Raw genomic sequence first — 13,819 nt, 5'->3', positions numbered from 1 at the left:
ATTCTCCTGTCTTCCCTGTTCAAGTGCAGCTCACAGGCTTTCACACTATGTCCAGAAGCACTTCCCGTTCTCCAGAGAGATGCCAGGAGGCAAGGGGGCAGTCACTCCTCCAATTCCTTGGGGTTTTCATGGAGGACTTGTGTCACTTAGCACATCCAGGAGCTGAGGACAGACAGTACGGATAGTATTCTGTTTTCCTCCCCACAGACAGCCCAGTCTGGGTCAAGGAAGACTCAGGGTTTGTCTGGCTTTCTGGGATACATAGTTCATCCCTGAGATAGATCGCGAGTTCCCTGGAAATTGTGTGAAGTGATGAGGAGGAGGGCTGAAGGTCTTAGCCCCATGCTGCTTGGAGTGGTGACCACCCAGCCTGCTTCTGGAACCAGATAAGCACTCTGCAAAGAAATATAAGCCAGGGGAGGTATGGCAGGTAGGTTTTCTTGAAGCAGACATAGCTCTTTGTCTCTTCTCTCCTCTTTCTTTGATACTTCATGGGTACCTAAAGGATGCTCTGAAGTCACAGAAGCAAAGCAGAGAGTGCTGGGTTTTCCCCCAGAGAGTGGTTGGGGGCAGATGACAGGAAGGAAGCCATAGAAGCAGAGGCAACCCTCATCTCCTCCAGAGAATAGAGTGCTCAAGATTGCCTTAAAAAAAAATCTTGTTATGTTGTCCTAGCTAGCCTGGTACTCAAAATGTAGATCTAGCTGACCTCAAACTCGCAGCAATCCTCCTGCTTCTACTCCTGAGTGCTAGGATGACAGGTACATCATCACTCCTGGGCTCATCCAGTGATCCCAACTGCTAGAGCTGGTTACCTCTGCATCTCCTTTTATGATATGTATGGAGGCAGGCCAATCAAGGCCCTTATTCTCTTCTGAGCCGGTTGTCTAGCACTCACGGGTGTATGGGGAGGAGCAGTCTATGTAGGATAGAGAGGATTTGACCAAGGTCAGACCAGGATTTTCCCTGCTGTTGCATCTGGCCTGTGTGTGGGCAAGGCCTTAATGGAAGAGGATCTTGCAATCACCATCTCTGCAGCCCCATCAGCAGGGCTACATCTGGAATGGCTTTCAGGAACATTCTGTTTGACTGACTCTTTGTGTCATGGACAAGGAAGGGAGCTCACCGAAAGCACCTAGATAAGTCAGCACTCCAGCTGCTCTCTCAATCCATTGCAAGGACCAGCTCCTATCTGTAAGTTCAGAGCCACAGGACGCTCCAGCATGCTCCACTGGGGGCCACCGAAGAAGGCAGAGTCGTGGTCGGAGGTGAAGACCCGTGGCCTGGCTCCTGTTGCTTGCTGGGGCAGTTTCCTGAGACTGTAAAGTATTCCAGGGATCCCTTTCCTGTGCTGATGCAGAAGCCGTGCCAGAGCTCACAGCCCACTTGCCCAGACCCACTGTCTCAGGCCTGAGAGGCCCACGGGCTGGTGGAGCGTCAGGGGTTGGGCTCCGGGGGCAGCTGGGCTGCATACAGGGCCAAAGTGTGGTGCAGGAACTGGTACTGCTCGGCCGTCTGGATCATGCCTCCTCTGTAAGCAGAGTCAAGAGTCAGAGTCAAGAACACCTGCCCTGTGCTAAGGTTAGCATCCCCTCTTACTGTCCTGCTAGGGAAGCCCTGACTCACTCCTCCCCATAGGCACCCTTGCCCTTCCTACTCCCCTTTACTGTCCTCTGCCAGGACAACCCCAAGGGAGGAAGTGCAACAGGTACTGCCCTGTCTTGACTCTTGGTCTTCTGTCTCTTATCCATCCAGCTCTTCAGCAAAATCAGACCCATACTCAACTCTGCCATTTGTAATCTTAAAAATGAAAACCGTTAGCCCCACATGTGTAGAACAGGTCTCATTTCTAAAACACTCAAGAAGTGAACCCATTTTCTCCTGAGTAGAGAATTTGGGTGCCAGGAGAGATTGAGGGAAAATTCAGGGTGACATATTTAATTCCAGGCCCCCAAGCTAACATTTCAGACCATCTTTCATGTGGGCTTAGTTATTGGCAAACTAGAAAGTTCTTTTGAATAAAACAAGTTCCTTGCTTTCTTCCAGGAGGACCTGCAGGTGATGTGCACCTCAGAGCCACTAATGTCCTTTTCAATTACTGTGGCCGCCCGCACCTGTTTCCCATGGACCCACCTGTCTAGTCGAAGTTGGCACACGATGCCCAGAATATCCACTTCCCCTCGGGCCTTCAGCTGCTGGCAGCCGATGCGGGTGGCGATGAAGCAGCCGGTCCGGCCGATCCCTGCACTGGATGGAACCAGAGAGAGGATGGGGAAGTCACAGGAGACCAGGGAATGGGGGAGACAAGTGAGCATGGAAGGTTAAGGCAAGGCTTCACGTGATGAAAGAAGAAATGGTATTAAAGTGTTCTGTTTGTGGGGTGGGACTTGCACATCTCTGATTCCAGTATCCCTGGCATCCCTGGTGGAGGCAGAAAACAACTTACCCAGGAGAAGTCTGTAAGCCCTTATTAGCCTCACTCTATGCCTAGTCCAGCTCACCATTAAATTAGTTAATTAATCTTTTTAAGATAGGATTTCACTATGGCTGTCCTGGAACTCACTATGTAGAGCAAACCGACCTTGAACTCAGAGATCCACCTGCCTCTGCCTCTCAAGTTCTGGGATTAACACCCCCCCCCCCAGAAAGAGTTTTACTCTAGAGTCCAGGGAAGCCTGGAACTTACTATATATCCTAAACTCACTGTAATCTTTCTGCTTCAGCCTCCTGAGTCCTGGTTGTCCAGGACAGTCAGAGTTTCAGAAGAGTGCCACCATATCAAGTCTTTTTTTTTTTTCTTTTTTTCTTTTTTGTTAGTTTGTTTATTTGAGACAGATTTTCTCTATGTAGCCCTTGCTGGCCCTGGACTTACTGGGTAGACCAGGCTGGCCTCAAACTCACAGCGATCTGCCTGCCTCTGCTCCCAAGTGCTGGGATTGAAGCACAGATTTGTACTTTTTCCAGTTGTTTTTTCTTTCTTTTTCTTTTATATTTTTATTTATTTTAATCTCTCTCTCTCTCTCTCTCTCTCTCTCTCTCTCTCTCTGTATGTGTGTGTGCATGTGTGCACACGCATCACTGTACCTGTGTGAAGCTCAGTAGAGACCTCTCATGAGTCAGTTCTGTTCTTAAACCATGTAGGGCCCAGAGATTGAACTCAGGATGTCAGGCTTGAACTGCGGGTGCCTTTACCCATGGAGGCACCATGGTGACCCCTGATTTTTCTTTTCTTTTTGATAATAGGGACTAGTCATGTAGCCAGGACTGACCTTAGATTAGCAGTCTTACTGCTTTGGCCTCAAGTATGCTCTGCCACACCCTAGTCCAGCGCACACGGTGGCGATCACATCTGTTTACAGCACCTGCCTGGGCATTGGCTGTCCTCCTGAGCGTTCCTTCTCTGACCACAGCCTCCTCCCAGCTCCATGTGAGCTTCCATGGATGCTCCAGGGCCCCCATCCCATTATCCTCTTCTTGCTCCATCATCTTTCTCTCTTCCCGCACCCCTCCCCTTCTTGCCCTTTCTGGCTTTCAGCTCCCCGCTTAAGTCTTACATGTGCCTCCAGTAGAAGGAGGTGTATACTGGGGTGTGTAGAAGCTACTAGTGACTTCCAGCACTGAAGTGTGTGCGCGCACCCTCTGCATGGGTCCAAGCATGCCCTGTGTGTACTGTTTGCTTCTCCCTCTTCCTCCTCCTCCTCCTCCCCCTCCTCCTCTCTTTCTCTCTCAACAAAACATCATATAGCCCAGGCTACCTTGAACTCCCTATGTACTTTAGATAGGCTTTCAGCTCCTGGTACTCCCATCTCTACCTCCCAGGTACTGGGAATACAGGAATATGCCACTGTGCCCGGCCCCAGGCATCACAAAACCCAAAACAAAATGGCAAATCTAAGTGTCTTAGCCAATCATGCAAGTCCGATTCACGAAGCCCTTAGCTGCCTTCCATACTGTTTTCCATCAGTGTCCCTACATATAAGCACCACTCACAACAAGCTCCACCCATGACAAGCTCCACCCAAGCTCCACCCACAACAAGCTCCACCCACAACAAGCTCCACCCACAACAAGCTCCACACACACACACACACACACACACACACACACACACACACAGCCCCCCCCAAAGCTCCACCCACAACAAGCTCCACCCACCCACAAGCTTCGGACTCCTCTTTGACCCTCCTGACAATGTATCTTTTTTGTTTTGTTTTGTTTTAAAGTTTATTTCCTGAGCATATAAAGTTCTCTGCCTGAACATTTTCCTTTCCCCCTTTCAGAGGCTTATTCCCTCTGAGGTATTAGGTGACCTGACCCTGTGGCCTCTGTACTACTCCATTCAGCTCTGAATTGTGGTCTGCTTCATTGTTTAATCGGCTACCCTTCTGACTAGTCTATTAACCTGCCGGGGAAGAAACTAAACTGTTTTGTTCACCGTTATCTTCTTAGTATTTAACATTGTGCCTGATGATAGCAATAATAGGTTTCCAATAAGTCCATTACAGTTCATGCCTGTAATCCCAAACTGAGATTGAGAGGTTGAGAAGCTGAGGCAGGAGGATTGCTGTGAGTTTGATGCTAACCTTGGGCACAAAGAGGGATCCTGTCTCAACAACAACAAAAATAAAACAAACAAAAAAACAAACAAACAACACAACAAACCCAGCAAAAACAAAACCAATCCCAACACTAAAAGACCTAAGCATACGAAAATGTTATCTGGTGCCTAAAGGGGCTCCCCAACAGTGGGGACAGAGTTTATCTCATCTCTACCTCACTAGAAACTTCCCACAAGCCAGAGTTCTGTCTAGTTAAGAGTTGGGCCTGTCTGGTGTGGTGTTGGATGCCTCCACACCAGAGACTTAGTGAGCAGGGAAGGCAAGCACTGGATCTGTGCTGGGACCAGGGAAGTCCCTACCTGCAGTGAACCACTATAGGCCCGGAGTTGGCAGCTGTCTCTGGGGTCTCCACCTCGGCCACCAGGCGCAGCAGAGGCCCGGCTGATTCTGGAGTCTGGTGGTCTGGCCAGGCTGAGAAGAGGATGTGTTTCACTGACCGGCATTCCTGTTGGTGCTGGGGTGTGAGAAACCAGGAGAATAAGGCATGGGATGTGGGTGTGGGTGCTGTGATCAATCGATCAATCATGCACAGTGGGATGCAGCACGCAGGGGTGAGTCTCCTGGCTACTTTGCTATTCAGCTTTGCCCAGGCTCAAGTCTTGGTTGTGCCTCTATCTATTGTGGGACTGTGGATAAGTGCAATAATCTCATTTTCTTCCCTAGAAGTGGGCACAGTGATATCTTTTTTGTTTGCCTCCCAGGATACTTGGGGAACAACGAACTGATACAGAAATCATTTGGAAGTGTAAGAATGTGTACCTTAACAGAAAGCCCTTCCTTCCTTCCTTCCTTCCTTCCTTCCTTCCTTCCTTCCTTCCTTCCTTCCTCCCTCCCTCCCTCCCTCCCTCCCTTCCTTCCTTCCTTCCTCACTCACTCCCTCCTTCCCTTCTCTCTCAATAGGAATCTTGCTATGTTGTTCCAGTCAGTTCTCTTCTCCTGTCACATGGGTTCTGGAATCGAACTTAGGTCATCAGGCTTGGCAGCAAGTGCCTTTACCCACTGAGCCCTTTCTCTGTCCCCTAGAAAGCATTTTTTTTAAAAAAGATTTATTTATTTATTATATGTAAGTACACTGTAGCTGTCTTCAGACACTCCAGAAGAGGGCGCCAGATCTCGTTACGGATGGTTGTGAGCCACCATGTGGTTGCTGGGATTTGAACTCTAGACCTTTGGAAGAGCAGTCGGGTGCTCTTACCCACTGAGCCATCTCACCAGCCCAGAAAGCATTTTTAAACTCCATCTGCATATCTCATCTGACTTCTCCTGACTCTCCCAGCATTCCCCTGGGTCTCTCTGGTCTCCTGGGGCCCAGATTTCGAGCACGGGAAGAGGTTGCTTCCTGATGTTAGTTGTTCCTGTTTTGTTAGTTGGTGCATCCCTATTTAATTAGAGGCACCCCTGAGGGGTGTAGCCACCTCTCTCTCTCTCTCTCTCTCTCTCTCTCTCTCTCTCTCTCTCTCTCTCTTAGTTTTTCGAGACAAGGTTTCTCTGAGTAGCCCTGGCTGTGCTGGAACTGACTGTAGACCAGGCTAGCCTCAAGCTCAGGGATCCACCTGTCTCTACCCCTCAAGTGCTGGGATTAAAAGTGTGAACCACCTCCAGGTGAGGTTGTGCACGACTTTAATCCCAGCACTGGGGAGGCAGAGGCAGGCGGATTTCTGAGTTCGAGGCCAGCCTGGTCTACAGAGTGAGTTCCAGGACAGCCAGGGCTACGCAGAGAAACCCTGTCTCGAAAAAACAAACAAACAAACAAACAAACAAACAAAAGGAACATCATGTGAGATCAAGGTTTAAGTTAGTAAACTTGGCGAATTTAGTAAATTTAGTGAAGGTGGAGTCTGAGTTTCAGAGATACTAGGGGTGACCCAAACCTGCCATTGGTCTGTTCCAGGGGGAGGTACCTGGATGGTGAGTTGTCTCACAGTATATTCTGGGTGCTCTTTCATGTCCTGGATGCGGATCTGGAAGGGCCCATAGGCTTCCTCTTCTGTGGGCCAGTAGTGTACACATTTCTAGAAGGGAGGGATCTGGGAGTCAGAGTGGGAGGGCCCATCAGTGGCACGGGGCTGAAGCAGCAGAGAGGCCTAGTTTTCTCTCCTCATATCTTACCTCAAGACCCAGGTCAGTGACCAGAGTCTAGCTCTCTCAAGCTTCAAGTGTATAGTCACCCCACCCACAGCTACCCTGGGGTGTATTCCTGAGAGATATGGCAGAGGGCCTGTCAGGGCTCTCAGCTCCCACTGAGGCCTCTGGTCTGGTGTGCATGGGTGGTGTGACCGGGTAGGGTGCAGACGCTTTCCAGATGACCCTGCCTCCTACCTCCTTGCCCTCTCGGAGCTGGGTGAGCATGACAATGAGAGATACGTCTTCTTGCCACACCATCTCCCAGAAGTCTGCTACAGTGTTGGGCATGGGGCCCTGGGTGGCAATGTAGACCTTCTCCTTCCCGTCATAGCCCTGGGGAGACAAAGCACAGAAGGACGGAGATGCTGTGACTCCTTAGTCCGCAGTGCTGGGGTAAGGCTAAAGCCAGTGAACATAAACACTTACACACATTCATGCCCAGACACACACATAGAAGCCACATGCTGGAGGAGGACATGGGACCCACTCTGAGCAACACCTGAGTTCAAATTCCTGCCCTTCTGTTTCCTAGCTAAGTGGTCAGAGGCACATTCCTGACTCAGTTTCCCTGAGCTGTAGACTGTGCCTAGTAATTATAATATAGTGTGAGTTAAATCAATAAAACACATTGGCGGTCTCTCACACGGCGGGCACCATGTACATTTGTTCCCATCCTCTGCTGCTTTCTTCTAGGGCAAGATATGACAGTCCTCAATATTTGTAAATGAACGTCTCACATTTCACAAATTACTTTTATACATTTGACACCAAAGTCCAGTATACTGTACCTAGTCTGTTCTCCTCCCTCCCATCATCCTTAGCTTCCATCATCCTTCCATCATCCATGCATCTCACTGTTTGCCTGGTCCCTGCTGGCAAACAGAGGACCACCGATCTATTGTGCTGTCATGGATCTAGTCTGTCTGACTGCTTTGCTCCTCAGCACCCAGACTACTGTCCTACCACATTTGGCCACAAGGGAGCAGTGGTTTTACACCCATCCACCAAACAAGGTAAGAAGTAGGGATAGATGGTCCCCCTTGCTTTGAGATGGACATCAGTCAGTCTCTACAAAGGAGGCAGTACTTGGTAGGGGTCAGGTGTGGGGGCAGAGACTGAGTGTGGGAAAGGAGATAATAGGAGATAGAGAAATTCCCACCTGAGCTGGCTTTGTGCAGCTTATAGAAGCCATTAGCCTCTAAGAAACTGGTGACTAGGCTCAGCCAAATTTACAGGGTTGTCACGGGTAGGGTAACAGGTTAGGTTAAGGTGGCTTGGAAATTTTGACCTCTTTTTCTAGACCCATTTCTTGGGGGTCACTCAGTATGTATCTCTTTCCCTGCTCCCAAGTCTAGCAGAGGGAGCTATGGCAGGAGGGAGTTGGAGCCCTTGAGGCCAGGTGGATGGATTACACAAGGTCTCACACGGTATTTTCATCTTTAAGGCAGTCTGGCTCCCAGCTGCAGCAGCCGACCACTCACCCGGACATAGTTGGCATTGATGTAGTCACTGTCCTCCTGGCTCTGTGCCCGGCCAAGACAGACACGGCTCTGGGGATCTAGGAAATGTAGATCAGTAAAGGTGAGAGGTCAGAAGGTGACCAATGAATGTAGACTGTGACAGAGTCAGAGGGGAGTGCGTGTCCTCACTCTGTTTGCAGTACTTTGTGGACAGCAGGTAGTCCGTTGTATTATTTTATAGACAGATAACATAATAGCTGTGTATGATAAAATATACTATTTCATGACAACAGGGAGCCATGATGTTTTTGAGCTGGAAAGTGGTGCAATCAAAGCAGAAAGATGGACTGAATGGTGATGTGAAGCACAGACCATAGAGCTGCAGACACCAACTGGGATATTATCATGTTTTAACCTTGAGATCAGCGAGGGTATAAAATGGGAGCGAACTGATAGGAAGAGGAAGAGATTCTGCAAAGGAAAAAAAATGCCTTTTTGATTATGAATGCAAGCGTTAGACGAATACATTGTTTAAGATATCACTCAACCACAAGGAATATTGGCTTCGCTCTCCAGAGGTGTGGGTTCTTCCCCAATCAAACCGGATGGGGGATGAAGAAGCTAACTTCCCCTCTTTGATGGTTGGAGAGCTTGCTAGAATTAGGCCAAGGCCAAAGGCGATCCAACTCACATTGACAAGTGTTCACAGAGCCTGGACTCTTCTAGCAGGCACTGAGTCTGGAGTCTCAGTCCTGGACAGGACCCATGTGCTGGGCTGAATTCAGACCACAGTTCTAGAAGCCATTGTACTAAGCTCTGGGTATCAAGCTGGCCTATGGGAAGCTGGAGGTGCTAGGCCTGGGTCCATCTGTGTGAGTTCACACCTACCACACAGGCGTGCAACCGCAGGAAGCGTCTGTAAATGCTAGCATGCAACCAGGCAACAGCTGTCTGTCTCCTGGCTGCCAGGGTGTAGTATTAGCCTTTCTCTGTTGAAAGACAAGTGTCTCAAGCATTAATCTTCCTTGGCTTTGGAGAGCTGGTTTTTGTTATTGTTGCTTGTTTTTGTGAAGGTCTCATATAAACCAAGCTAGCCTAGAACTTGCTATATAGCTGAAACCGGCCTTGAATTCCTGATCCTCTACCCCAACCTCCAAGTGCTAGGATTATTATAGGCATACATCATTATGCCTGCCTTCCAGGCTGTATGTATATCTTGCCTTCTTGAGCTCTTCACCCTCAGGGACACCAACCCCCTCAGTCCCACCATGCTCCTTACTTGGCAAGATGGTCTTGTAGCGGTCTTTGGAGGCATGGCCAGGGATATCCAGGTCTTCAGGGTTGACAAAGTTTGAGGGAATCTTCTGTTGGGGGAGGATAAATGAGTTAATCTCTGTTCCCCCACTTCCCAGCCTCCTTTTCTCCCATTCCATCCTCTGCACACAGAGAGGAAGAGCAAGAATGGGGACAACCTCTCCTATACCCCAGAGTTCTTCCCCGAGGACCCCACCCCCAAGGAGAAGAGAGGCCCAAGGAATCCAGGATGGTCTGATATGGAAGTGTAAAGTGATGTGGAGAGGACCCCAGGTTCTTACCAAGAATTCCTCCTCTAGCTGCTTGGGGCTGGGAGGTTGGTGCTGTAGAGTCCATCGTGTAAGGGGGTGTCCAGCCGTGCGCAGGAAGTGTAGGGTGACTTCCCGGGGTGTGTTCACTGAGCAGATGGGTTCAACCGTGCCCAGAGACCGTACATCCAGCATCAGAGCCACACTGGAGCCCCTTCTGCAAGCACAGCCAACCATTGCCCAGTGAGCATCTCAGAGCATCTGCCTCGCTTTCAAGCTCCTTGTGGGCTCTGTCTGAGGAGGTTATGCTGAGTCTTGACCTAGAGGCTCAGGGCACTCAAGGGTCAGGCCCCTACTGCGTTCCCCTTTTCCTTTATCAGATAAGAACAGAGCAGCCTGCAGCTCTTTTGCTCCTTCCTGCTGTCTATCTCTCCTACTCTCAAGCCAGCACAGAGGCTCCAATGCACACCCAACTCTACGGAGGCCCCTAGATTTGTCCCAGAGACTGTTCATCACAACTTGAAACTTAGAGAGCAGACCCAGGGATGACGAGAAACTTGGTGCCTCCGACATACAAGGAATGGGCGAGCAACCTTCAAATGAGCATTATTTGGTTTTGGGTTTGTTTGGTTTTGTTTTTCCAGGCCTTGTGGATTCAGTTGTTAGAAGTGGACAGGAAAGAAGGAAGGGAAGGGACGGTGATCCAGGCCTAGGGAGATCCTCTCTGTGAAAGGTCTCACCTCTCCTGCAGCCGCACATGCTTCTTGGCTGGAGCTTTGGTGGGTGGAGGCTGAGTCATGTCTGCCCCCAAAGACAAGGTCGGCAGCTGTGCTCTGGAGCGCCCCTCACAGGCCTGGACCATGCTGGGGTAGGTTGCTGGGCCCAAGGGAGGCTCATTCAGCCATGAGGCATGCCTGAAAGACAAGGTCCCGAGAAGACCTCACTAGCTAGAAGAAGGCCTCTAGTCCAGGCCAGCCAGCTATTCCCTCAAGCAAGCGGCCCAACTTTTATTCTGCAAGTACAACAGCTCTCTGTCCGGATGCAGGATAGAGGACAGTTAGGGGTTAGAGTAGAAGGAAGGTATTAGAGAGAATACAGGTATGGGGAAGATAGGAAGGAATCCAGAAGGAGGAAGAGAGAGAGGATACCCAAGTCCACAGGGCTCTAAGCTGGGGTCTACATGAGGCCAACAGCCTGCTAACTACACAGAAGGAAAGGGAGAAAGCATACAGCTCTGAGTCTAGCCAGCTAGCAGGCTTCTCTATAATGAGAAACGGAGGCCTCGAGAAGCATTGGATCCAGTCAGGGATCCAGGCACGCTCCAACTTCTAGAAGGGTCTTCTCATTGTCGGCAGTTCCACTCCAAGATCAGTTGTGGCTCCTGGGGTCTCTGTCTAGGGCGGTAGGCCAGGGGTGTTTCCTCCCTCCTCCTTCCCATCCCCCAGTCTCCCGCCTCTGCAACCGTCACAGGAAATGGCCTCATCAAACCCTAGAGCGCCAGCGCATGGTGAGGCTACAGCTGGGGGTACAAGAGAGAGGGGGCATAGGGGTGATGAGGGCATCACCTTTTGGGGGCAGTCCCTGTCTCTCAGAGCTAAGGCATGGGTGCCGTGGTGGTGGGGTTAGAGTTGCTAACCCATGGGGTCAGAGCTTTGGGAGCAGTGTGGGCCCATGCAGGTGTGGCTGGGACAGTACTTGCCCACAACAGGAAGGGGCCTTTAGCCTCTCCTCTCCTGGCACTCTGTGTGGCTTCTTAGCCCTCCAGCCACAGGGACACCAGATATGTCACTTCTCATGCCCTGGCCAAGCATGAGAGCCCCAAACTCATGCTTCTTCATCCCATCCTTGGAGCCCCCCATCCCATCCCAGGGCCATAGGATGTCTGTACTCACTTCAAGTACTTACTGAAGAAGCTATGTCCCCCAGGCTGCCTCTTGCCAGCTGTCTGTCAGTCCGTCTATCTTTGAGGACTGAGAGGTTTCAGGAAGCCAGCTTCCTCCCTCCGCCCCTCCTGGCTTCCACCCACGCACACCACCCAACTGCGGGCTGCCCTTCTGTGCCTACCACAAGCTGCCACCAGGGGTCGGGTGCATCCTTCCTGTGCCCTCTAAGAGCAAGCGGCTGCTGTCCTGCCACCCTCACTGGATGCCAAGGCTCTGGGAAGGGGCGAGAGATGAGGCCTTCCCTGACCACCGCGGGCCTCCTCCTCTGGGTCCTCGTCATGTGCTGCCCCCCACCCCCACCTCTTCCTTGCTAGCCATGGGGAACCTTCTGCTGCTCTTCTGGTTGTGACCTTGGCTAGAGACTTATTTCCACTTCTCAGCTTCTGCCCCTGTAAGCTTTGTTGCTTCAAAGCCTGGGAATTCAGGGCCAAACCCAGACCTCCAAACAGAGCAGATGTGTCACAGAGGTGCAGTGGGGGGTGGCAGGGAAGAGGAGGCAGGAGTCCTTGCTCTGTTCAGGAAGGAGAGGCCAGGGCTAGGCAGGAAAGCTTCTTTCCAACTCCCTGGCCCCTCAGCCTGCAGGCATAGGCTCGTCACCAGAGAACAAGTATCAGAGCTTAACAGGAGAAGACTCTGGGGTGGCTTCCATAGCAGCCCCTCAGACTACCCTCTGGGAGTGTCTTAGAACCCTGTATCTCCTCTGAAGACTTACAGATAGGTGAAGGCTGTGACCCTCACATCAGAGACTTCCCAGGTCCTCTTCACCAGGGGGCCACTTGGATGCTTGGGGTGTGGAGAGGGAGCAGTCCCCAAGTCTAGAACTCCACCCCCGCCCTACCCCCGCCTGGCTTTGCTAGGCCCCTCGCTGGCCCTCAGCCCAACTGGTTCGTGGTTCATGCTTGCTTGCAAGACTCCTTCACTCTGTAATGTTCCCCAAAGCGTTCCTGGGCCCCAGTGCTTGAATTCCACATCCTCTCTCTCTTCCTCCCACTTCTCCGATTCAACTGTCAAATGGGTGACACCGAAAAAGAACTGCTGTGCAGTAAGCACAGGGGTGGCACCTGAGGGGGGAGGGGCTGCCCTTCTTTTGGCCCACGAGGAGGAGAGGAGGACCAGGAAGAGCCTTTGAAGTCCTAGGGCTTGGGGCACTTGTCTTTGTTCTTGGCTGTAAGTCAGAGGGTGGCTCTCCCAGCCTCTCCATGGCTGGTTGGTTGGTTCTGGCTCCCTCTTCTTTGTGCCTGCTCTCCCAAGAGGACTAGGTGGGATTTCCTGAGGGGGAAGCTCAGTGGAGTTGGGAAGTGGTTGGCCCTGGTGCCAGAATGAGATGACAGCAGCAGGAGCCTGGGAATCCCTGTACACCTGTGCACAGGGACAGGGAGACTGGGCTCTGCCTGGACCTCCCCACAGGAGTATCTGCGCTGGCAGATAGTGGAGGGAGTGGGAGCAGAGTGGAAAGAGAGCCACCCTCCCCGGGGCCAGTTGTTGATTAGGATCAAGAAAAGGAAGTGAGGATACCACAGGGGCGGGGAGAAGGAAGTAGGCAAAGCCCTCCCCCACCAGTCTGTCCAGTATCCTCAGTTCACAGTGTTAGCCTGCTGGCTGTGAGCACACCTCTTGACCCTCACAGTGAGGACCCAGTGGGGTTCTAGAAGTTGGAAGATGAGCTCTTGGGTAAAGAGAAAGGAGGCTGGGAGATGGGGAAGGAAGTTGGTGAGGCAAAAGGGTCAATCAAGGCAGGAAACAAGACCCTGAGGCTCTGTCCAGGTCTCTAGATGGCTTCTCACTTTCCTGCCTGCTCTATCTGTTCTTCCCATTCCTGGGGGGCGGGGGGGATTGGTCTTTCTGACTGGGAATTAGGATCCAGTACTGTCCACTTTAGAGAATTTAAAGTCCTATTTGGAAGCCTAGTGAGGAAGCAGACACTTAGTGGTCATGTGACCTTGGCCAAGTTCCCATAGTCTCAGGTTCCCCACCAGCTTCCTCCCTCCCTCCCTCCTTTCCTCCCTCCCTCCCTCCTTCCCTCCCTCCCTTCCTTCTTGTCAGGAAGACAGAGCCCTGTGAAGTACTTTGTCCACAGCCCCAGCACTTGGAAAGTCTGGAACTGAGAGCTA

At 51.3% G+C, this 13,819-nt stretch overlaps 1 protein-coding gene across 2 annotated transcripts; it reads right to left on the bottom strand.

Annotated features, from left to right (window-relative positions):
• Nucleotides 1–463: 463 nt before the first annotated feature.
• Ptpn7 (protein tyrosine phosphatase non-receptor type 7) lies at nucleotides 464–11,735 on the bottom strand. Of its 2 annotated transcripts, none has more exons than XM_029482271.2 (10): nucleotides 11,671–11,735; nucleotides 10,506–10,679; nucleotides 9,799–9,982; nucleotides 9,483–9,567; nucleotides 8,225–8,301; nucleotides 6,939–7,076; nucleotides 6,521–6,631; nucleotides 4,919–5,073; nucleotides 2,134–2,247; nucleotides 464–1,531 (listed from the first exon to the last, which is right to left on the bottom strand). In XM_029482271.2, exons 2-10 carry the CDS (start codon nucleotides 10,625–10,627, stop codon nucleotides 1,438–1,440), a joined length of 1,080 nt encoding a protein of 359 aa, XP_029338131.1. In that variant the 5' UTR covers nucleotides 10,628–10,679; nucleotides 11,671–11,735; the 3' UTR covers nucleotides 464–1,437. The 2 variants fall into 2 exon arrangements, with proteins under 2 accessions (XP_029338131.1, XP_021018419.1); XM_021162760.3 differs by having other exon boundaries at nucleotides 11,658–11,711.
• Between the last annotated feature and the right edge of the window lie 2,084 nt (nucleotides 11,736–13,819).

This window comes from Mus caroli, unplaced genomic scaffold, assembly GCF_978045245.1.
Source record: "Mus caroli unplaced genomic scaffold, Mus_caroli_1 scaffold_1, whole genome shotgun sequence".
Lineage (NCBI taxonomy): Eukaryota > Metazoa > Chordata > Mammalia > Rodentia > Muridae > Mus > Mus caroli.
This window is presented reverse-complemented; position numbering and strand designations above follow the sequence as displayed.